The sequence below is a fragment of the Drosophila subobscura genome, chromosome U (assembly GCF_008121235.1).
Source record: "Drosophila subobscura isolate 14011-0131.10 chromosome U, UCBerk_Dsub_1.0, whole genome shotgun sequence".
In the NCBI taxonomy this organism is placed as follows: domain Eukaryota; kingdom Metazoa; phylum Arthropoda; class Insecta; order Diptera; family Drosophilidae; genus Drosophila; species Drosophila subobscura.
The window spans coordinates 7,466,349-7,491,641 of NC_048534.1; the positions used below are offsets into that span (position 1 = coordinate 7,466,349).

Genomic DNA, 25,293 nt, shown 5'->3' on the forward strand with positions numbered 1-25,293 from the left:
CCAATTTGTAAAATATACGAAATATATTTTACTTGTGTCTCTTGGCTGGAGCTGGGGCTGGGACTGGTTCTGCGGGTCTGGCAATTTGGCTGCATTGCTGCCGAAATTGAATTTTGCTTTGGCTTTTAAGCAAGTTTGACAAATTTCCAGAAGCTAGCCAAAAGTGACACAGAGCATCGAAACAGTTTTGTTGGCTGCAGCCAAAGACGCAGTCTGGGATCAGACAGGGGCAGGGGCAGGGGCAGCGGATTAAATTGCATTGACAGGCAGTCAGAGAGAAACTTCAACCCTTTCCATGTCATGGCGCTGAGAGAAACGAAAGTTGCAAAAAAGCTTAGAGTAAACTTTACACAAATCGTGGTTCATGCCCTCTTTAAAAGGTCAACTGTTGGTGGCAGTCCCTAGACATAACATATCAGTGCAAAATGCGTCAAATGTTGTTACATTCGCGAGCTCTCGCTTATGGAATTAGCGATAGTTTGCCAGGCGGATGATGTGTGTGCATGCCGGTGGGGATATTAAAGTGTCAGAGATAATCAGTTCCAGCTCAGTTTATTGCTGACAGCACAGCTGTGAGCAAGTTACCAATAGGAAGATCGTGAAGTGAATTGTAAGAAAAAGAAACAAATTTAAGCGCTTGTCGAAAAGTGAAAAGGAGACGTTGTCCGCTGTGGGGAGAACCCATAACTTACTCACCACGCACAGAGGGACAAGCGCTAGTAAGGAGTAGAACCGCTTTGGTGAAGACGTTCAGCTTGTAAGTAAATTCACCTTAATCGGAGCAGCCTCCATTCGGCTGTTCAGCTCAAAACCAATCAGGCCAACGAAGATAGGCAGCTTATTCAATGAGGAATAGTTACGTAGACTTAGTTGGCATGGGCTAAAACTAATAATAGCATTAGTACCGTTGTAACACTTAATCAGCAGCACATTTGGCCCTCGGACTGGGCTGCTCACTCCAATGGCGAGGAGCGGGCAGACCCACATTCTAAAGGAGACAGGATTAGTGTGGCAATTAATGACCGAGCCCTGCCACATGTGGCATAGGAACGCCAAGGCATGTTAATCAAAGCCCGACCTGAAGGCCTCTTGTTAGTTTTGGTTGCCGGCGCCTTGGGAGGCGGCTTGGGTTGCCAGCGTTAGCGACGTGATTGGAAAATAATTGCATTCATTAAGTGGGTTATGGTTGGGTCTTCGGTGTGTGACCGTTAAACAGCTGTTAACTGGGTCAAAATCGGGCGACTGTTAGCAGTCGAACGCCTCAATTTTCAGCTTTAAGTTTGCCCAACATTTGGACACAGGAAATACCTTCCGCCGGTTTCGGAATTTATATATAAAATATACTGGTAATGCTGCTGCGGAGCTCTATTCGGAAATGAATAACACTCAGCCACGTGCAATGTTCAGCTGCGGTGAAATCAAGCATTAACAATTGACTTACTTCCGGCTGTTTTAGTACGCAAAAGTTAGGTCATCGGACGGATCCAATGTGTGTTCGTTTGTGCAATGCAAAGTTAGTAAATGTCCAAATGAATGACTTCACTTCACTTCATTTTAGTTAAAATATTTACTAATACCCGCACTTGCCCCAGCGTTGGCGCCGAAACATGTGTTTGCGGCTTGTAAGCCAGTCATTTTTTACACATCAATGCGTTCAGGTTGGGGTCCTTGGGTGGGGCCCAGACAGGACCAAACAAGTGCCCACAAATGTGTGTGTGTTTTGGGTATGCAGAAAAGTAATCATAAGTTCGGGCTGCGACTGCGAGTAAAAATAGAGAAGCAGCCTCTGTGCCCATTGTTTTTACCCGCTTTAAGTAATCCTACCAAAATAGGTTGCTTATTGGAAAGTCTAAGGTTGAGCGCACATTGATTTATGTTTTGTTCTGTTGTATTTTTAAACCATTAAAATGTTGTGGAAGGAATTGTAATATTCCAGCATTTGCCTCGGAATTCTAATGACACGAAACACACTTAAAGTTTGTGCTCAAGTCATATTGTTGGGGTCGCAGTTGGGCCTAAAGCTAAACCCCTGAGAGCCACCCCGCCCTGCCAAGTGGTCCACGTAACAGCCTCTCGTTAGTTACGGCCATAGGGCTTTTATGTAATTCAGAATCCAGAATCCTTAGCATCCCCAACCTCTGGCTGCTGGCCACACATGTGCTCCAACTGCCTCACACTGTTGAATTTTTGATCAATCATTCGGCTGCTCTCGCTGCGGTTGGGCTTCGTCCGGGTCTGCACTTTTGGCTTCTGACAAATCTTTATCTTTGGCTTCACTTGTTTATCCCTTTTGGCCGTTTCCTTTTTATTTTGTTCGGCTATTTTTGATGTCATGTTTATTGATGTGTAAAAGTCATAAAGTCAAATGGAACACTTGTGCTGGCCATCCCTTGGCCCATCCCTGCGCTCCCGCGTGTGAGGATTTCCTCTTTATGCTCTTTTGATTAAAACTAGGAACCAACTGAAACGGGGGGCCTTCCGGTGGCTGTGTGATAAGCAGCTGGAGCCTGTCTATCTACTTACCTCGTTGCCTTGCTGGCATTCACCGCGGCTCCGTCTTTGAACCACTGAAACTGCATGCGGGATGAGCCCTGGGCCGTGCAGGATATGATGAACTCACTGTCCTCGCGCACGCTGGCCTGCGGTTGATTGACGCTCAGCTCCTGCAATGGAGGAACGCATGGACAGCCGTCAGACAATGTTACACTAATTAGACATTCGACAGTTGGGCTATGGGCTATGGGCTATGGCCTGCGGTTGAGGTGTGGCTTGGGGCTTGGGGCTGCTCCTGTCAGAGCTACCAATCTTGCCTGGAACCGCCTGAGGTTTGGCGGCTTGCTCGTCCTGTTAATGCAACTTAATTGCAGGCCTCCTGATGAGGCCAATTGTGCGCTCAGGCAGGCCGCAATTAATAAATAATTATTCTCGTTGCTCGGGCCCGAGTGCCAAATGCCGCAGTGTTGGCATATTTATGTACGAGTGCGGGTGTTGCTTTGCATATTTATTAACGATATTCCGGCTGTTGTTTTTACTGTGCCTCAATAGTTCATGAATTATTGGATCGCAAATGGAAGTGTATGTATTTATTGCACTTTTAATAGCCAGCCAGCCAGCCAGCCAGCCAGCTTCCTGTGTTAATAAATGTTCCACTCGACAAAAAATCAATCATGGAATGCTTTCCCATTGATTGATGTTCTCAGGGAGCAGAGTGCAAAAGTGACAAATTGAATATTTATTTTCAATAGATAAGAAACGAAATGAAATGTCTCTCTTTGGAATACATTTTCCTGCTCGACTTTCGACTCACCAGCACGTTCAGCGGTGGATTCTCGTCGATGTGATGGAAATTCGCCACCAAAGTAAAGTTTCCGATCCTGCCACGTTCCACCATTCGTGTGATTGCCTCCCGAATGCGCTGCGAGTCGCCTTTGATGCCGAAGAAGTGGAAAGTCATGTCCAAGCGTTCGGTGGAGTTCGAAATCAGCTCGAGATCGCTGATTTTTGTTATGTTGAAGTTGCGCAGCACTCGACCAAGCTGCAAAACAGAAGAACAAATATATTTTTATGAAAAGAAAATCCTTTAAGCGCGCTTAACTACGAAAAGTGTGCCCCAGCATGGAACCCTTTAATGCCCATCTCTGGCACCTTTTCCCACCTCAACCTTCGACTCTGGCACTCTTTCATAATTTGGCATTAATGATAAAATATTCCAGCAAATAGCACCTCTGAGCATTGAGCACGCATCCGCGTACGAGGTATCGCCACTAGATAGCAAAAAAGGAAAGGAAACATTTTGCGGCCAAGTAACCTGCAGAATCTTACACAGGAGAGCGCTTAGGAGCTTCGCCTTTTTTGGGTTTGCTTTTTGCTTATCGGACTTTAAGTTGCGGGCTGAAGCTGAAGCTGAAGCTGAAACTGGCCATAAAAGACATTTTTCTGGTGAAACTTTTCGGAGCTTGGTGGCAGCCGTGTGTGCTCCGAGCAGGACTTAAGGTGAGGCTTATCCTTATTCAAATGATTATGCATTGAGCTCAAGCCAGCTCCTGCTCTGGCTGGTCAGCGGTCACTCAACCTACTGGAAGAATCTGCTGGAATAATCGAACTATCTTTCATAAAGATGAGACTGGAGCTACCTCCAAAAGAATATCTAGTTTCGTTTCTCCATTACCCACTCACTTAGTGCTGGGTGGGTGAAAATTGGCACTCATTTTGCGGGGTTTGAACTTCTTGTGCGTGGCAGACACAACCAATTAGCGCTTTTAATTAAGACGGCATTACACTGCCACAAAAGTGTGGGGAGCAATGGGAGAGAATGGGGGCAAGCCACGAAATCAAAAGCTGACAACGAAAGTCTTTCGGCTTTTCCTGGACTTATTTACTACGACGTGGACACTGTAGGTTGGCTGCTGTGGCCAAAACTTATTGGTAGTAATTATGTTTACCCTTCCAGCGCCTTTCAGGGAGTGGCTGCAAAACCTTGGAGCGTCAATTGGCTTTTGATGGGGATTTTTTTGGGGCTGCACTTTGTGATTACTTTGCACCGAATGCGAGGCTAATGCAATTCTCTTTTGCCCTAATTAGGAACTCGCTCGCTACTCATACAAATCAGTGGGTGGGCCCCATTGTTGCTGGGATCAACAATGCAAAGCAGCAAGTCAAATCCGAGCAGAAGTGAAAAGTAAAGCTCGAACCGGGCCGGGGGTCTCCAGTGTTGCACTCTCCACAAGTGGCCCGGCCCGGCCCGGCTCGTCGTCGCGGAGGAAAACTTCACCCGAGTTGTGTAAATATATAGTTACGGAATTAATCAGAAAAGTGCGCACAAAAAAACGAAGCCAGCAAGCAAGAAAATAAATATTTTCGGTTAATATAAAAGAATTTCCTGCAGCCTCCATTCTCGTGCACACTTCCCACTATTCTCTCTGCCTCTCTCTTCGCTTCCTTCTTTCTTTTTTTATAAATATGCCGCAAAATGAAAGATGGCAAGTGGTAAGAAAAAAAAAGTGCAACGTGCTGCAAAGTGGCTTCGGTTGTTTGGCTTGGAAGTTCTTAAGAGGCTTGTGGGGAACGGGTGAATGAGTTTGTTGGTCTTCTGCAGAACGGCACAGAACAGAATAAAGATGAGTACGAGTAGGCCGTTTGTTTGCTGTGCAGCTCCTGTGAAAAGTTGTTAAGTAAAAGTGTGGAAAAAATAAGGTACTGCTGCCGGCATTAAAATTGTCCAATCTGGCATGAACTCACTCAATTCAAACTTTGATTTCTTTGTGTGTCTACTTGTTCGACTACACCTTCGAGTGCCCTTCCAAATAAACTTCGTTCACAGCTGGCTCGAGTTGAATTTACTTGCATGGTTACGTTGTCCGCTAGGGGGCGGCCAATAACGGCCAATTCACCACGCACAGTGAGACAAGCACCTTGTACGTAAATTCACCTTAAGCTGGCTGCAGGCCTTATGTATCGAAGCCATTTCATTGAAGAGTACAAATTCAAGCTGCATTAAGTCTGGGGCTTATTCGCTTACACTTATGTACATATGTACGTTCGATGGCATGAACTCAGCGGAACTCCAGCAGATACTGTCAGGAGCCATGCCAACAGTTTGAAAGCAGAGGCCAGGCGCAACATCAGCACTCAGGCGTCAGCGATATCCTGCTCCCGTCTGCTCTGCTCCTACATACATTTAATCGTACTTGTTTCGTTTTTATCTCAACTCTGTGCTAATGGCATTTTAATTTCAAGTAGACGGAAGAACTGTGCGAGCCAATATACACATTGGTTTGAAGGCTTGTTTCTTATTTTTTCCAGCTCAGTGCACTCGAAAATCGACTTTTGGGCAAATACTGCGCAGAGGCAGTTTTATATTTGATTGATGAAAGGAAATTAATGTTGAGCAGAAAAAGTTTGTATGGCTACGGACCCAGTAGAGTCATGCTAAGTATTTTTAATTAAGAAATTTTAATTCACGTGCATCGTGGTGAGTATGTTCGTGCTCTTGAGTACATAAAATGCAAGCAGAACTCACGGCAAACTACTGATAAACGACCTTAAGTTCTCATTTACGACTAGCTTGTCGGCAAGTGGCTTCAGCGTTAAAAAGTTTAGTCTTAAAAGGTGAACATTTAACTAGACAGAGATGCTAATGCACTGACTGAATCTACTACTAGTCGCAGTCGTCAGGGTTAATGGGGTGCTTTTGTTGCTGGGAGTGTATTTCTACGGCTTATGCAAAACAGAGTTATCTGTTTTGAATGCATTCAGGAGTGGCTGAAAGCAGTGCACACTGTCAGAGCACCTGGCAACTTTTTGGCCAGCAAGTTGTTGGCTGTGCCCTGGGAAATTTAAATGAAAGTCTCAGTATCTGGCGGCTGTTAAGCTTTGGCCTGCTTCGAAACACATTTTGCCAACTAAACGCGGGCCATTTTGGCTTATCCATTCACAGGGGCAGCAGTGGATAGAAGTCGTTGACAGCAGGATGCCGGGCGTCGTCTTTCTAATCGTTGTGCCGACGGCAAATTTTGAACGTGAGCTGATTTACGGTAAGTCCGTGGTACGAACAACAAAATTAAATAAGCGCTTGTGCCTAATTAAATACAAAGTTGCAATTTTGTTTACACGAACATGTAACATTCATCTAGGCGGCGCGGCGCCGGCAACCACATAATCTGCCGAGCGGCCTCTCACTCAGGCTCTGCTCTCGTACTGTTCCGTTACCACATCCACACACCCACACACACACAGACACACGCCACCTACCCTACCTGTATGCATTGGGCTTAGCGCGTAATTACGTTGTTTAGTGGCGTTATTAATTATTTTATGATATCGTAAAAGTGTTTCGGGGCCTGAAAGCATTCCATGAATGTTGTATGAACTCCCATCAGACACACACACACGGACATAAACACAAGGATTCTCCGCTTTTTCTGGGTGCTTAACACAGTTGGGCTATCTTGGGCAGAGTCTTAGAAGAGGCTTCTAGGAAGCTGATTTTACGAGAGGATGTCAAGAATAGGAAGAACATTCTGTCGCCAGAAAATGTAATATTAAAATTTAATTAGCACTAAAGAAATTGAATGGATAATTGTGGAATATAACAGTTTGGGACGAGCATCAAAAGCGAGAATCGGTCTGGGCTATGTGTGTCTTATTTAATCGTTTTGGTGACAAACATACATATGTACATATGTATATATGTACATATACATATTTCTGTACATATCTACATATGTATGTGATGGGCAGAGGTGGCTTTGGAGCTCTTCTTCTTCTTGCATTTTTTGTGTCTGGAGCGCATCGAAGCTGGAAGCAAACAAAGTGATTTCTATTCCTTGTGCCAGCCACTCTTTGCTTACGCAGTACTTTACAACGTACTGCATCATCCTCTCTCTTTTTTTAATTCCCTTTTGATCCTCCTCTCTCTCAAAAGGCAACCACCGCCACAGTCATAAAGAAACTATATAAGGAGGTCTCGTCGGCAAAAATTAGGAAGTTAAGCGAGTGAAAAGTGCGAGTGATCTCCTTGTATAGTTTCGTCATGGCCACAGTCGGCTGAGGCGATACTCTCTCGATGTAAAAGCTCGCTCTCAGCAACAATACGAATAAGAGGAACAACTGTTAATTTACTGCGTTCTTTCTTTTCTTCTCTTTTGCTATTATTTCGCAAGGCATACATTTCTGTTTACATCTTCAGCACTTCTCATTTACATCATCTCCTACAGTGCAGGTTCACCGAAAAAGTTGTATTAATTTATAAAAACTCGAACCGTCAATTTTAGCCAACAATTTATCATAATCAAACGCGATAAAAAATGTATATAATAAAAGCTCATAAACAATGTAATTTATGAAAGAAATGGCCACATGGAAATACGAGACTTAGCGTCTTGGGAAATCTGACGCCAAGAATGGCGAACGGAGCGAACAAGCATGTAGAAGTCAATTTTTTGCCAAGAGCATTAATCAAATATTTATTTTAAATACAAAACAAGCCGAAGGCGAAGCCATCAAAGAAAATCATCATTAATTTAGTTAGTCGCTATGGCAGCCGGCTTGCTGATAATGACAATGAAGATAAGCTGATGAGTGGCAGGGTTTGGGGGCAATGTGGGGCGTGAAAAAAGTTTCATTAGGACCTGGAAACAACGAGTGCCTCAAGCCCAGGGAATTACAACAAATAACACTTTGTTATTTGGCCTGAAAAAATATAAGTAGGAAAAGTTAAGATGTCCTTGGCGACGTCTTAAAGTGTGTCAAATAACGAAAAAGGAAAAAAGACCGAAAATGGTTTGCATGCATTTAAGTGGAATCAGTGAATGAGTGGTGTCAGAAATAAATTACGATAGATATCCGAGATTTCCGATACTTTGGGACCATTCAATGCCAGCAACCGAAACAGAATCAAATAGTCAAAGCAGAACCAAGGACTAAGGTTATGGTCAGGTATTGGCCGAGCCACGGGTGGCAAATTTGCTGACTTTGGCAACTTTGCCCACTGGAGTATGTAACTATGTGAAACAAATTCAGCCATACACGCCACTCCGCCCGGCAACGCTTGCGGCCGGTCTTGGGGCTCCTGGCTCCTGGCTTCTGGCTTCGGGCCTAAGCTCATTTAAGCTTTATTTCGGCATTTGTCAATGTGGCGGGATTTATATTACATTTCGACGTCTGTCTGCTGCGCTCTCAGTCTCCTCCCTTCTTGTTGGCATAATAAATTGTGATCCTTTGTGTGGTTTTTATTTAGACTTTGATTTGATTTTTCGCTTGCCACTTGTGTGTACAGATGTATGTATATATACAAATGTATGTTTACAAATGTATGTATGCATGCACAAATGTTGCTCAAGTGGAGCTTAGTTCGGTGCCCATGCTTCATGGGCTTGTTTCATTTTTGGTTGGCTCTTAATCAGACTTTAATTGGTAAAAACACACGTATAATAATTGCATGAAAACAATGAATATTTGTTGTTGGTAACGTGGCATTTAATTAGCGTAATTTGCTGAAAAACTGAGCTTAGCGGTCAAAAGACCATGAACAAATGTTTATTAAACGCTTAACTGGCTGTTCAAATATCAGAAGCATTTACGCTATTTACAATATAAATACTTAAATGGCAATAAATAAACCGAAATGTGATACATACAAAAACCTCCAGGCTAATAAATTCTGCGAATGTTTTTGCATATATTCAAATACTGATTACAGATTTAAGATCTTCCATGGATAAGATAATCCACCTCAATAGTGAATCAGCTTAAATTTATGTACATGTCTGCGTCACCTTTTCATTAACCAATTCCAGGCACTTCAAATGTGGCTAAAACCGATGCTTCAGTCGGGATTGTTGGTGGCCATCATGGACTTCAACCTTCGGCTGGCACTGGTGGGGCAGGAGGTGCAGGTGGAGGTGGCAACAATAATCTGAACATCAATCTTCCGGAGAATAACAACACAATACTACGACTCGAAGTCGAATTACGTGACAAGAATGTGCCCAAGTATCGACGCGGTGTGGTCGGTGGGCGTGGTGGAGGTGGAGGTGGCGGTGGTGTTGGTCCAGGAACTGGACGTGTCGGTGTCGCAAGTCGACCAGAAACAGAGGGGCCTAAGCGTACTGCAGGAGCTCTAGGATCTGACACAACTGCGACAAGTGCGTCGCTGGACAGACGTAATTTAGTGGTGCCGCTTGAAAAGGTAAGTCGTTCTCCGGGCAGTTACAAGTGCCCTTACCCTTACCCTTACCCTCACCCTTACCCTCCCCTCATGCTATCGACCAGAATGTATGGTCAAGTGCGCCAGAAGCTTTATGTTTCCCCAAAGCACTTAAAGTTGGTTTTCGTGTGAGTTGTGCGTTGTGCGTTCTGCGACAAGAGTTTGATTTCAACTGCGACTGCGACTGCGACTGTGAATGCTTTGTGGGATGCACTTAACGAGATAGAACGTGACTCGAGCGCATTGCATACTTTTGCGAAACGTAAAACGTTTCCCAGATGTTATCATGTGGTAGATTATGCTGATGAATGAGGTGGCTTAGATGGGAACCCAGCTAAAGATTGATGAATGCACCACATGGGGGACAGAGGTTCAAGGCTGAGATAAATCTACAGTCGCCAAACCATTAAATCAAATTCTATTCTGTCCAGTCCAGTCGTGTCCCCAGCGATCCAATTAAATGCAAAAGTTGTAAGTCAAAGGAATATTCAGCGCTAAGCTGTTGCTTGTCTTTCCTTTGCAGGTACTTGAGGAGTTACTTGTCAAGCTTGAAATTGAGCACGTTACTTGGACAACAAGCAAAAAAGGTTATTTTCATCACGTCGTTTTTCCACTGCAAGCCGGCGATGCCTGCGAGACCACTCTCCACTGTCTCACGGAACTGGGCATTGGCACTAAATTGAATTCCAGTGTCAGGTAAGTTGAGACATTGAAAGGCAAGGGCGACGCGGGGACGCAACGCGAAACGTGCCGGGAAAGCCAAGTCACGTCGGTCGCTCCACAGTTTGCCGTGCAACAGCTGGCAACCCCTTCGCCTGTCTCTTGGTCTTAATAAAAATGCAATAAAATGCAGAAAGCTGAGAATCTAAGGTTTAGCAGGAGATCAGTTGCAAGAGCTTGAGGTGTGGTGAAATATTATACAAATAAAATTAAATTTCCGGGCTAATTTGCTTCTCCTCAACGGCAGAACATTTGCTTCCAGAGTAATTAAATAAACAAAAATACAACAGACCTCGAAGCGGACAATGAACTGCAGTAAGTAGCGCTTTAAGTAAATTAAAGACCAAGAACAAAGGCCAAGAAAAGGGCATACAAAAACAAAAGCACCAACAATGCCTGGAGCAACAGACAATAAACTGCAGCAGGAGCAGGGGAGGAGAAGATAAGTAGGTGTGATAATCATTTAATAGCATTAAAGAGAAGCGGGCCCAAAGTGCAGTTCCCAGGGGAGAGTCGAAGCTAGTTAAGAGACAAAGTGCAGATGGTTTTCATGCCTTCGGGCGGAGTAGTCAGCCAAGGTGAAGTTTTATCCGATTAATATGCGCACAAATTCAATTGAAACTGAAGACACAAAGTGTCCTCCCATAGGAAGGCGCAGTCTACTGTATTATTAACGCATAAAACATGTGTATTTTGTATGTCTTCTAAACTAATGTGTCAAACAAACACATTTACATGTGTTACAATTCAAGGAATTTCAAGAGAGAGCCCACGGCGCTAGGTTGATGTCTTGGTTATTTCACCAAGGTGAATTTACATACAAGGTGACGTTGTTCGCTGTATTCACCACGCAGCAACCACAGGCTTGCTCTGTTCACCTTGCACTGGGCTGTCTTGCGAATATTGATAGGCGCTGACGTGCTGGTTACATATTTCAATTGATATCGTTCTCCCATGCAGCGTTCTGCCGTGCAGCGTTAGCTATGACGCCCTCACAGATGCGTCCAACATGCGAGATGACTACAGGTAAGTGCACCCACACGCAGTCGCCTGCATTGTACTAGAGCGTGGTATTTCACTGTCATTGTAGGTGGTCGTTTGTCAGAAAGTGAACGAGTAGTTTGCAGTTTGCAGTAAAATGTCTTTTGTCAGGCACCCACAGCTGGTGCTTTGTTAAAAACTAATTTCAGGTGTTCGTTCTCCTACGTGTCAAAGGCGTCAGTCATTTCATTAACTTTCACTCCCAGTCGCAGTCTCAGTCTCACTTTCAGCGCCATCCTTTGTCCGTCTGGCTGTTAGAAACGTGACATTTGCCGCTTTTACGATGGCATCGCCTTTTGGTTTTTTCCTCTTTGCGCCTCGTCTAGCCGAAGGGCCCCCCCTGTCAGGCCGTAGGCCCCGCTTGGCGCATGCCCAAGTTTATTGCTGCTCTGGGCAGACTTACGAGCTACTTGGCATAAGTATTGTCACAGAATTTGGACACATATGGAGAGCTGGTTTGAGTTTGATAGGGTTATGGCATTGGTCCTCGACACGGGTTAAATGCATCCAGCTTGGGCGCAAAATTTATGTGCTGGAAATGGCAAAGCCGACAGCAAATATACACACGATGACTGCTTGCCCCAGTCATTGTCACAGACTCCTGGCGCACCTGTGTGCATACACAATGAGCTCGTAATTGAGGTTGGCGTGTGCTTGACTTGAGGTTGCTTCCAGGATGATGATTTGGTCAATCATTGGACCAAGACAGAGCAGGAATAAAGCAGAGACATTGCTGAGTTGCTAATCCCATTTAAATCCAGGGACAGAACTTCTGTTTCAACCCAACAAAAAGGCATTGCAGCTATTACACAGCTGGAGCACATTTTTATGGCACTTTGTCCGCATCTTATCCAGCCTTCACGCCAGTTTATTTGATGGCTGTGCTTATTTATTTGGCTTTTATGGCTTTTTCAGCGACGCTGCCGCGGCTGAGGATGTCTCGAAGTGGAACACTTTTGTGGAATCAATTAAATCGAAATTAACCGTCAAGCAGGTGGTGGACGGAGTGCGGGCCGGCGGATCCCTGTCCTTCGACTATCTCCTGCTAATTGTTACCGCCGAGTAAGTTCGAGAAAAATTTGTAGAAACGAAGAGAGCAACAGCTAAGTTCTCCTTTGTTTCTTGCTTTCAGCTCTTTGGCTGCCCTCGGACTGGTGGAGAATAATGCCCCGAATATTGTGGCGGCCATGTTGGTCTCGCCGCTTATGGGTCCCGTAATGTCGATAACATTCGGTGCAATTATCTCCGACAAAGAGCTAATGGTAAGTGCACCACTCACATGCGGCTGCGAGTGTTTTCTGTGCATAGTTTCCGAAATACATAAAAACATCCAACACCTAAGTGAAAAATAGTGTAGAGGTGTCTAAAAGCCCATTTAAAATCGCTTTCGAAGTGTCAACACTTTTTCGTGACTCCGCTATGACTGGTTCAATGTGAGCTACGAGCAAATGTCATTTGAATAATAATAAAAACCAGCAAATTGCCATGAAAGTCCTCGGTCCAATTTGCAATCCTTCCTCGGTGCCAGCTGTCAAAATTCACACACAACCAACAGCAATACGAGTGTGTGCTCTACGTACGAGTGTTTGGGTTATTCCATGGCGACACAGCGCTCGATTTACGCTCTTGTGGCAAATGGTAAAATTTGTAGATTTGTTTATTGACAAGGTCGAAGTCGAGTGCAAATATTTCAATGTGTTCTCGATGCTCTCGACATGTGTTGATGTGAGAAGTTATGTGAAAAGGTGAAATGCAACTTATAAAATAATATTTACTCTTCATGCTGAGAATTTCCCTCGAGCTGGAGACAGATAATCATTTTGTTTGCTTTCTTTTGTATAATCTGAGCTAAGCTTCTTAGCTCTAAGGGCAACCTGCAAGTCACTGTAAATAAAATCTGATGTTGAACCTCAGCTGTTGTTAAAAATGTCATAATTGTCACGAACAGAACTTGGCGACGCCTCACAGCTAAGAAATTTGGTTCGAAAGCGGATTTTGCTTCATGAAACTCAAAGACGAGGCTTAAGGCCACAGCATACACAAAAGCATTGAAATAATGGACAGTTTAAATAAAAATCTAAGCAGGGAAACCCAAATAGAACAAATAAAGTGGTAAGTACGAGCATATTCGTCAGCTACCACTTCTAATGAAGAGGTGAATGAGCTGGCATGGACCTACCTTGGACTGTACCTGCCCCCAGAGCCCCACTAGTTGTCAGCTCGGTGTCTGCTGACACAATTTTAGCCAGAACACTCAGCCAAACATGTACAGCCATAGCCAGGTGTGTCTTGCGGGTGTTGACACCTGCGTACTTCAATTAAAATTTAATTGAAATGAATACACACATATGTATGTCGTCTGTCTGTCTGTCTGCCTGTCTGTATGCATCCTTTTGGCCGCCTTCCTTTCACGAAGTAGCTCAAGTTGCGGCATCATAATCTTTGACATAACTCCGTTGGTGCTTAAAGCGCGAAACTTGAAACGCCCAAAAAAGTATGCTACGTATTTTGATACGCAAAAAAGTATGCTATGACTTGTTTTTATTGCACCACAAAATAATTTGCATGTCCGCTAAATATGAAATGGACACTGACTATTACAACCAACATTCATTCACAGTTTGTGCAAATATTTCACACAGAAATTACCATTTCAGACGATGAAAAAGAGTCCAAATTGATGGCGGCTATTAAAAATAATTGTAACAGACAAGACTTGAACGGAACACCCATAATATAGGGAAAACGAGTTGGTTTGATCATATTTTTGTGGTCCAGTTGCATTGAATGTTATTAAATTGAAATGTTTGCAAATATTTGCATTTCATTTGATGCCGAAAGCGCAGCTTTGAGTGCATTTTGTGTCTGTCTACCTGCAACCACAACGGAAATTAGTCAAAGTTTTCACACCCAACTTTAATTTGGAGTTTGTTAAATTGTTGTGCCAACAGTTTAAAGTGCATTAACTGGAAAGTTTGCTGTGAGGACACTGCCCCCTTGTGTTGAACATTTTTCCGTCTTGTTAGTTCCTCGGTGGAAGCCGCAGCTCCGGAGCAGTTGCTTTATATGCGTCACAGTTGTGTTTGACAAGGGAATGAGGGGGGAAGGAGTGCAGGGCTGGTAGGTGGTTTGGCATACTAAGACGACATCATGTGGCTGACATTAGAGCATTTTTCTTTTGTGTGTGCAGCTGCCAAGAGCAGTTTTGCAGCTGTAGCTGCGTGCCTGCAAATTTGGGTTAACATGTCACGAATCTAGTCGCCGTTTCTTGGCGCTTCAAACTATGCAATATTATCGCTTAAAGTGTCGCTCTCCCTCCCTCTCTGGCATCTTTTGGCATTTAACTTACTGTAACTCAGCCCTCTGTCCTTTCCCCTCTGTCGTTTCAGCGCGTTGGCTTTCTCAGCCTTGTGCTGGGCATGTTCATCTCGCTGCTGTTTGGCTTCGTTTTTGGTCTGATTCTGGGCACCACCGAAATGCCTTGGGGTCAGAACTCGGACTGGCCCACGGAGGAAATGCGTGGCAGGTAAGGAGCCGAATGGTAAGCAATGTTAAACAAGCCCCAAATCATGCCCAATCAAGCCGAACAATTACGTTAGATTGTCGCAAATACCTCACGTTCGGCAGCCACAGTTCCAGCCATGAACAATAAATTAATTCCGGGTATTTGGTCATCGATGGACTCGGCATAATCAAATCTGAATGACATTTTCTGGACTTGTGGCGCCCAATTCAATTCAAATTCCAATTTCGTTTTGATGTCGAATTTAATTAAGAGATATTCATGATTTGCAGACATTTGTGCTCATATCTTTGAACTCACAAACATGTCCAAACGCATCAAAACGGGCTGCTCACGCGGTGGAAAGGCAAAGGAATATTTTGTCAATGTTTGGAGCAGAAAAGTCTGATGTGAAGAGTATCTTTCTGGCTGCAGTGTTGAGAATAACCATTAATAATATTAATTAGGACTAATTATCGCGCGTCATTCATTTCCCGACGCACTCAAATCCCCCTTCAGTTCCAAAGTGACTTAGGAGTTTGGAGAACAGTATTCAAAATCCATTAAGTGCGTTAATTATCCAGTGTCGCATGAGGCACAGATTTCTGCTACTACTTTAACTCATGGCTGAACCTATGGGTGAGAATCTAACAAATTACTTGCAAATAAGTCAAATAATCCGCAGGCCTGGCGTAATGTGAGGCGGGTGGATGGATGCTCGTTAAAAGGGATTTCCCTTCCCCACTCCAGTCTCTGCGAGTGTATATATGAGCACACATTTATTACGGCATCGTTTTTTGTCGAAGGAATCTTTAAGTTGCCACGCGCCGTCTGCGTAAATCTGTTCCAACAGTGGGCACAAAATAGGCTTAGGGGACGGGACGCACACGCCCCGTAATAGCAACAGCAACGGCAGCAGCAACGGCAATAAATTAAGCTCAGCCACAGAATTTGCCGGAAGTTGCGTGAAATGAATGAATGTGTGTCGGCAATTGTGTTAATTGCACAAAATAAATTGTTAAAATAATAATACACAATGCGAGAGACTCCGAGTCGAGTCTCTGACATCTAAATGTGCCCAGCAGATACACAGCCACATGGACACGGACACGGACACGGACATAATGTATTTGTATCTGTATAATTAAGTGTAGTGGCTGGGGCTTGTGCTTTATTGTCGGCCAAGTCCCATGACTATCCACATCTTCATCATAATAATAGCACCACACACCCGTAATGAATCCTTGCAGATTCTTGCGTGAATTTCCTTCTGGTCATTCTTTTGCCGATCCATTGTTGGCGTGCACTCAACTCAGTAATTGTGTCACGTGGCACGTGCTAAGACGCTGGGATTGGTCAGCCACTCATTGACAAAAGACAAATACATGAGTTAAGAGCGCAAAATATTCCCCACCAATTATGTGCTTAACGTTAACAGATGTTTCTCCAGTTCGAGTTTAACTTGCAGAATTTTAACTGCGCATTGCCAATATGCACCTAAGTTCTGCACACAACTAACTTTTGACCCTGCTCACCTGTCCCCAAAACCAATGCAGAAATAACATGAGTGAAATAAATTAAATATGGGCGTGTTCCCTCAGGGGCAATAGCAGGAGCAAAATGTTTAGATGCCCTTGTAAAATATTGAACACTGTGTTTGCTCCTGCATTTCTGCAGTTCACTTAAATCAGAACTAAAAGCAGCTTATGTTTTAGTAATTGTTTAGTTCCATTCACCACTTATTGACACAGACAGAGAGTCGAGAACGTTGGCTACATTTTACCAGCATTATTTTTAAAATGTTTCAACACGCGACTCGAACAAAGTTTGGGCAATTCAAGCCCTGATGTGCCCTCATTTGCATTACGAATTTCAGCCATTAACAATTTGTAGGCCCAAGCAAATGTTTCTGGACCATAATTGAGCGTAAATTGCCGCCGTGTAATAAAGTGATTCTTGGAACAAAAAGTTTCAACTCTAACATTCATAAATTAAACCCACACCTACGACGAGGCAACAAAGCAAAAAAGTTAAAGCGCCATTAATCAAGAAAAGTTGCTCCCCGGTATAAAAAATATGCACAATTTTCATACACATAGGCAAGGCAGGAGTTCAAATGAGGCGAATGAATCAAACGCCAAGAGAGGCGGAGCATAACTCAGGATACCCTTTTTGGTTGGAGTATTATACGCGTGATTATCAGTAACATAAACAATATTAATTGTACATTTAACAGACAACAAATTAACTTATTATAAATGAAAGACTTTCGACAAAAAGTGTAACTTCTTTTCTTGTTTTAATCACGGAAAATGCCCCCCGAAAGAGTGTTGCAAAACGTCGCAATGAAAAGTTTTCCAACATTTTGCGCCATTAAATAACTGTGACTTCTGACTCGACAAGCCCCGGGGCGGCCAGGTTGGCTGTCGGAAGTGATAACAAAGCCGCTGACACTTGACAAACTTGCGCGAGTGTCAAAAAATCTTCGTGGAATGAGCAAGAAAAAGTATAAAAAGTCAGCGTCACCTGGCAACAGAGAGAGAGAAATGCTCTGCCCTCCCGCTGACCCATGCCAGCACAGCGAGTCGGCTAAGCAGCAGTGTCAGCGACAATCGTCGCTTGTTGGCCAAACATTCGTCTTAATGTGACTTAATTTGCAGTTACCCGCCACACCCCACTCCATCCTAAAATCCAACAATGGAAACATTTAGTGGGGAGGGTGGCCCCAATGACATTTGTCATTTGCCTTCTGTTGTGCTCTTAATTAATTTTCATAATTCGTTTTGTGCTTTTCCATTTGCCATTTTACAGTTGATTTTTTCAATAATAATCTCTCTCTCTCTTCCAATACTCAGGGGCAATGTGCGCGCCTTGTGGATGGGCGTTCTGTGGGCGTTGACATCTGGCACTGGCGTGGCTGTGGCCCTGCTGCAAGGCTCGGCGGGCCCGTTGATTGGTGTCGCCATTTCGGCCTCCCTCCTGCCGCCCGTTGTCAATTGCGTGAGTAGCTAATTAATGTGTGTGTTACGCACCAATGCAGAACGTTATCCATGTCTGAAGTGTGCCTAATTGGTAAGCCGATACCTGAGGCTCACAAAAGACGCCGTCAGCATGCATGAAGATGGGAATATTTTGATGGAAAAGATTTGCAGGAACCTAAAAATGTGTCCCATTAGTAGGATTTCAACGTGAAAAGAACTGCGCAGTTGATGATTTCCGGAAACACATTCGAATTCTGATCCAATCATTTAAATCCAATTTCAAAGCTTTCTTTTCGAGTTAAATTCGTATCGAAGGAACGATAAAGTTCTCTATTTATTACAGCCCAGTTCATAACTATAATTCAAGTGTTGCAATAATACGAAAACCTACCAGAAACTGCAGGACATTAAGGGCCGGCCAAGGATTGGTTTAGGGAAAAATGCAGGCGAGCGTAGAAGAAGTTTTGGTCATGGAATTTTTTGTGGCTTGAACCCTGAAGTGAACCTCGCCATAAATTAGACTGAAATACAATTTGCTGATTAATCTGAAGTGCATTGCCCAAAAACTTTTCCCCATAAATCTATCCGCCTGCAGGACTTTGAGCAGAGAGAGAGAGAGAGAGAGAGAGCGCTCCCCCGAGCGCCAGTTCTCAGCTGTTTTCCTACTTTGTGTGGCGTAACCGCAACGAGTGCATAAATTTCGACCCAATTTTCAAGTGCAAATTGTGAATCCCAACCAGAAAGCCTGCTTCCCAACTGCAAGCGGATGTTGCGTAAAATTATAAAGCGAACTCGCACACGCACACTGCCAAAGAGACAGCAGAAGGCACCAAAGGGAAGCTCAGACAAAAACTTGCACATAGCAAAAGGCAGAGCAGAGCAGAGCAAGAGCAGCGCAAGAGCAGAGCAGAGCAGAGCAAGAGCTACACAAACAAACAAGCAAACAAACTCGCCCAGCAGCGCCGCTTGCTGACATTTATCAATGCTGACAGAAAGACAAAGGCGCGGCTGGAAGGCGTAGGCCACAAGCATGACAAAATGATGCAAAAAGCAAATTATGGATACTGGGGTAAAATGGGCTAATGGAGGGAAGAGGAGAGAGGCACAGAAAGGAAGCTCCGACCGAAGCTGAACTTTAACCGGCTAAAACAATGGCGCCGAAATCGCTTAATCATGGTGGCCACTGTGCTGGTCGAGCATGTGTGCAAGTGCCGCTTCTACGCCTCCTTCCATTTGTTCCGTCAACTTACACGAGTACGAGCTGCTGTATGGGCGGCATAAATCAGCGGCACGCACTGACACTGAAGTGGCCAACGGTCGTTGTTGCTTTTGTGTACACAGTAACAAAAAAAAAAAAGCGTGTTGCAATTAATTTACATTTAAAGTAATTACTGCTAATAATTCGACAAAAATATCTTTAAATTACATATTTTACATTATTACATACATATGTATATGTACATACATATGTATGTACATACATCTTCTCGCACATTTCTTGCAAAATGAACTCCAAACTTCGTAGAAAATTTACTGCCCTTACTTTCAAATCCAAACACGCAATAATTTACGGAGCAATGATCATAAATTCGAATAACAATGAAAATAGTAAGTCGAGGAAAAGAAATGCCCTGAGCTTGCAGACAATTGGAAAAGCAAACACACACACCACACCCGAAGATATACGGAAGGCACGCACCATGGTGAAATTGCGAACAAGGTGACGTTGTCCGCTAACTTATTCACCACGCTCAGAGAGGCAAGCGCTGGAAGGGGAGAGAGACGGAGTATTGGCACACGAAGAGACTCCCATGTGGTGAAGACGTCACCTTGTAAATAATTCACCTTGGCACGCACTTTCGGACTTGCTGAGTCATTATAATTTATAATAGCAAGGAAACGAAATACAAAAGCAATGAGCGAAGAAAATAGAAGAATAACAGAAGGAGAAGAAAATGCGACAATGCGACAATGAAGTTTTATCTGCGAGTTCTGTGTGTGTCCCCCCCAACACACATGCTCGTACTCGTACTGTAAAGTTATAACAATTCAAGGCCGGCTGCCACACTACTTTGTATGCCAAAGCCAACGGCATTCTCCGGCAACACCCCCCTGCCAATGACCATTCGGAACTAAGCACGCGGCGACCTTATGACCTCGAAAGCAGACGCGCCAGTCCAACCACATGTGACCAGAGCCACCGCCACCACCACCACCACCAGAGCAGCGACCATGACAAACTTCAAAGTCACTCTCCTCTCTCTCCTCTCTCTCTCTCTCTCTCGCTCGCTCATCTCTGTCTGTGTTCTCTTTACTTTGCCTTGCAGGGTCTATTCTGGTCACTGGCTTGCATTTGGCTGATATATCCGGAGAAGCGGATGAGCATTCCGCACTTGAAGAACGAGCCAATGAACTCAACCAGCGCGTATCCCTTCCTCTACACAAGCTACTTGCCCACGGAATTTCTGATCAATGGCATTGTGTCCGCCTGCCTGACAATTGTGAATGTGATTTGCATATTTATCACGGCCATAATAGTGTTGAAGATTAAAGAAGTATCCGCGCCATACACAGCTAGTCCGGACTTGAAGCGGTGAGTGTAGATTTATAGTTTAATTATAAGTAATACATAAACTTATGTACAACTCCTTTATATGTACATATTTACATATTTACATACACCCTTTGTCAACGCTTGCTCACAGCAACATAATACTTTATGTAAAAATCTGTTGAACGATGTGCACTGGGAATATATTTAATGATGGGGAGAAATTGCTTTTGCGCTTATCATTTCCGTTAAATGCGCTTGGCCAGTTTTCCCATTTGTAAGTGTAATTAATAATGACAACGCACTCGAACGCAGGCAGATATCAACCACAAGGCTCGTCAGTTTCCCGTTCATTGGCTTGTTCTTGAGGGGTTTTGCCTTTGTGGTCGATCACAGCCATATGCAAATACATTTCTGTCGTATTTGCACATTTTACACATGCCCAGCATTAACATTGGCTCTGACTTAATCAGATCTAGGTTGATAAATCTCAGTTTGTTTATTGGTTTTTGGCTCAATCTTAGATTAAACCATTACGTACCGAGTGGTTAAGCCCACAGTGGGTAAACACACTTGCCACAAACGACACGTGTGCGTGTGCGTGTGCTCGGGCCAACTAGCTGGGGAAATTAACTTGGATTGTCTGACACCCATCAGCAGGCTGCACATTTGAATCAATAAAAGGCCAAAGCCGAGCAGAGTATCGGAAAAAACGATTCATATTCGTCTGTGCAAAAGATTTCCTTGCGAAAACAATTTGCCAGAATTGTGTCCAACACTCACAGAAAGTGATTTTAGCTTTGCAGTGCTTGATGGAGAGTATGATGTATCGCATAATTAACTCACTTATTCCATGTTTTCTCCTAATGAAACATTTCTTAATGAAAATAAACGCCCGGCATTGCTAGCTGAAATGACAAATGGGAACCCAAGTTGCCTCAGCGTGTCTAGGCCGCCCCAAAAACAGTCCAGACATATGGCTGGCTGGGACTGGGCGGACCTTTAATAACTTTAAGCGAGTGCTGAAAGTTTTTCCATCCAAGTTGTGCTACCATAAAGTGACCGCGAAAAAGTGTGCCATTTTATTTCATATTTTTGCCAGCGCAAATATGTGCGAAAACATTTTTTGTCTATTCCAACGTTTATTTAAGCACGCACACGCTCCCTCCATCGACATTTCGTCGTTGTTTGTTTGGCTAGCAGAAATTGTGTGTGCTGAATCCATGCTCTGGCAAGGGATATATTTATTTTGAGCAGAAGTTCGCCAACATTGGCGATATTGATTCACAATTGCACACTGCGTAGAGTGGGTCGAGATCAGATTGCCATATAATCTAGCTCTTACAGCAGCCATTGACCAGAGCGTACAGACGTTTGTGTAAATCTTCTAGTGCTATCCGTTCGCAATTGTTTGGTTTGTTTGTTTTTCTGCACTTTGCAAGGGCGAAGAGTCGGGTCCCGTGCTGCGGCCGAGCGCAAATAAAAGGACGCAATATGAAGGCCAATCTGAGTGGGAGCCGAGGGCTCCGCCATGCCAGGGCGGGTTTAGTTTTCGGTCCGCAGGCTGTTGCATATTACGCATAAAGTGCATGATTTCATATTTATTTGTTGTTATTCAGTTTGCCCGGCTCTTGCGAATTGGTTTTGTTTTCATTTCTGTGGCTTTCTTTTGACAGCGGTTTATTGTTGCGAATTTCGTTTCGTTTCGCTTCGCTTCCAATTCCAAAATTATTTTTATGTCGCACAAATTCTTATGCCAACACAAATGAGGACTGTTGCCAATAGCCCGAAGGATATTTCATATAATAAGAAAAGTTCAGACGAGCTTAACGGATGCAAAAGTGGTTGCAGAAAGTCATCGAAAACATTGGATACTTAAAAGATATTTTATAATGCCCTTAAACTATTTTCGATTTAAATTAAATTTCTTCATTTCAACAGATTCTGGGAAACCGATCTTCGCACCGTCCGCAAGACAAATCGCTCCACAATGCGGCATCCGGCCTCTCGCACTCGTGGCAGTCTGTCAGGCACTGTCAGGGGCATGGACAAGCTATTTGGGTGAGTGGCAAACATAGATAAGGGAAAATGCCTGCCGCCTTTCGAGTCAATTTTAAGTGTCGCCTACAATTGCCTTCTGCATGTGTAAATGGGTCATGACTCATGTCCTGAGGCAAGACAATTTACTCCACACATTTGTCATGAAAAGTGCATGAAAACAATTTGCAAAGGTAAATAATGTGAGTTATAATGTCCGGGCGGGGGAATGAATATTTTTTATCGCATAATTGAAATCATTTCAAGTATTTGAGGCGTGCCTGAGGCCTGCAGCAAATGGTCGTAGAATATTCTATTAATTAACTCATTTCGATTTTTGCATTTTAAAGACAGCCAAAAATCTTAAGGTTTTGTTTTAAGGAAAAGTTTGACAGCAATAACACATTTGTTCGTTCTTCCTCAGAAGCGGCCGATATCAAGGGTTGGAGGAACGCGATGTCCAAATGGATAATGCCCTGGAGCGTGCCTTGGCCCAGGCCGAGAACGATGCCACCTTCAAGAAGGTCAAGCGGATGAGTTACTCAAGCAATGCGGCTGGTGAGGTGAGTCGTAAGCACTGAACTCATTGGAAGTGCTCAGAATAGAGTTTCTGCCTGGGCTATCCTCAGTTTATTTAAGAAATGTGAAGAGAAATCTTAATGTAAGGCCACGTTGGGTTGCTCATAAATCAATGTAACTTGCAACCAACAACTCGGGATTACTGAGTAGCTAAAAGTCATAAACGATTTATTGTTGAACAAGACCTGTTGGACAGGGCCACCACTTCGTTTCTAGTTGTTTGCTTGGCTCAGTTGGGTTGGGTTTAAATTTAAGAGAGAGTCAAGCAACTAAGAGCAGATCTAATCGAAAAAGTTTCATTTTTGATATCTGCTCCTTATCCGTGTGAAGCATTTGCATGCGCTAATGATGGAAAGTTTGCATTCCGTGATTATAGGGCCAGTTGGTTATGCTTAGAAAAACTTTCTTAATTTCCTGTTTTAAGGAGTAGGCGTGCAAGACGCTTCAATTAAAACTCGCTGGGAAGAGGCGTTCAAGAGCCAACCAAGCGTCGATTGCCACAAATCAACTTCTACATTAATTCATTTTGGAGCAAGCGGATAAAGCGGGAAAGAGAGAAGCTCCCTCCAAGGAGCGAGGGAGGGTACTTGAGTGGATGGCAGACTGACATGCTCTAAATATTTCGAGAGACAGGCTGCGAAATACCTGAGCGAAATGCAAAGCCAACTTGCAAAGTCTACGACAAAAACGCCCTCGAAACCCACCCTCTCTCGACAGCTTGTAATCAGTTTAAAGTGAGTCCCGGCCACTAAAACTCAATTAACCCCATTTGAATGGTGCACGAGGCAATTGAAAAAAACACTGAGAAATATAAAGCAAAAACGAAAATGAAAATGAAAACGAATAACGAATAACGAAACGAAGAGTGAGCAAATCAAGGTAAAAGATTAAAAACGGAAATTGCTGGCCATTGAGCACACCACGGGAAGAGAGGGAGAGAGTCCGTTGGTCGCGGCCTGGCATAGGAGAAGTGAGGGAGAGCTAAAGGTTGGCAGCATTTTTCACTTAAAACCGCATTGATACTCAATTACCAGGTCGGCACTCTGCCTCCACCTTGGACAAAACAAACGGATGCGAGACTCAGGCAAACGGAAGCACTTTGCAACGGAAATGAAACATCAATTAAAGTCGCACACCGACCAGCTCCAAGCACCAAGCGGGCGAAGAGCGAGCGCCCTGACCGAAGAGAGAAGAGCGAAGAGCGAAGAGCGGGCCATCGACAGAAGAGAAAAGAGCGGGCGCCCTGACAGACCTGCCAGCCGCCGCCAGCCTTCGCTTCCGAAAATATATTGCTTTTCTTCCATTGCAAGTGCGGCTTGCCTGCTGGCGTAAAGTAAAGAGAAAACTCTCTCTCTCTCTCTCTCTTCGATGCTTGTATGGTGGTTCAATTTCCTCAAGGCCTAAGGGCATATTTCGTTAGTTTTTATTGCTTAATTGTAATTTCTCATATGCATGCCAGAAAGTTTAATTGGTTACGTTGAAATATCAGTGATACAAGTAGTTCTAGAACAAGTTGCTCAACTTTCTGTTTTCTTTTTTGGTGTTTCTAGCTCACGGAACGACTGGCAAAGATTGCCGGCCTCAACAGACTCAAACCAGATGGCGACCCCGTGCAAACGAATTCGAGCAGCTTGGCTGGCAGCCGCATGAATTCCATACCCAACTCTCAACTAAACGTTGATCTGAAGGCCCTGGATAAGCTCGTGAGTAGTCTGCTGGAGCAACATTCTTCGGGCAGTAAGTCTGTGGAGACAGGCACCCGAACGCCGCCACTGCAGCGGATGGTTTCCAAAAAGCTGAATCGCTGGCGTCCTTTGTCTCGATCGGCACACAACCATTCACGGGGCAGCGAAGGTATCGATAATATTGGTGGCAGTTTCACCCAGCTGTTGGAGCGCAACGAGCCGCAGTCGGCTCTGGCGCAGCACACACCCAATATGCCGACAATTATGGAGAGCAGCGCTGGAAGCCCAACACCGAACAATGCACAGCAGCAGCAGTCCACCCATCACCCATGGACCTCCTCGCTGGATGGCACACCCGGAGCAGTGCGTAATGTTCTGCACAACATCAATCAGGCTGCCACCAGGCGAGAGGACGAAGATCAACGCAATTTGACGAATAATTATGTGGAATAAGTTATACGAAAGCCCACTTAATAAAATGTATATAATGT

General features: G+C 44.1%; 2 protein-coding genes across 3 annotated transcripts in view; one reads left to right on the plus strand and one right to left on the minus strand.

Moving 5' to 3' along the window:
* The window catches only part of LOC117900601, a 59,971-nt gene that overhangs the window by 25,676 nt on the left and 9,002 nt on the right, over window positions 1-25,293 (minus strand). The window contains exons 5-6 of the mRNA XM_034811013.1: window positions 3,308-3,535; window positions 2,524-2,663 (exon numbers count right to left, since the gene is read on the minus strand). Coding sequence (XP_034666904.1) covers window positions 2,524-2,663; window positions 3,308-3,535 — 368 coding nt within the window. The remainder of the gene's footprint in view (window positions 1-2,523; window positions 2,664-3,307; window positions 3,536-25,293) is intronic.
* LOC117900598 lies at window positions 574-25,289 on the plus strand. 2 transcript variants are annotated; one of them, XM_034811008.1, is made up of 13 exons: window positions 574-757; window positions 6,437-6,533; window positions 9,297-9,688; window positions 10,230-10,402; window positions 11,387-11,452; window positions 12,383-12,529; window positions 12,600-12,729; window positions 14,857-14,993; window positions 17,825-17,969; window positions 20,278-20,543; window positions 22,443-22,562; window positions 22,963-23,101; window positions 24,668-25,289. In XM_034811008.1, the coding sequence occupies exons 2-13, from the start codon at window positions 6,470-6,472 to the stop codon at window positions 25,253-25,255; spliced, it is 2,367 nt and encodes a 788-aa protein (XP_034666899.1). In that variant the 5' UTR covers window positions 574-757; window positions 6,437-6,469; the 3' UTR covers window positions 25,256-25,289. The 2 variants fall into 2 exon arrangements, with proteins under 2 accessions (XP_034666899.1, XP_034666900.1); XM_034811009.1 differs by lacking the exons at window positions 574-757; window positions 6,437-6,533; window positions 9,297-9,688; ... (2 more) ...; window positions 12,383-12,529; window positions 12,600-12,729 and having other exon boundaries at window positions 14,990-15,008.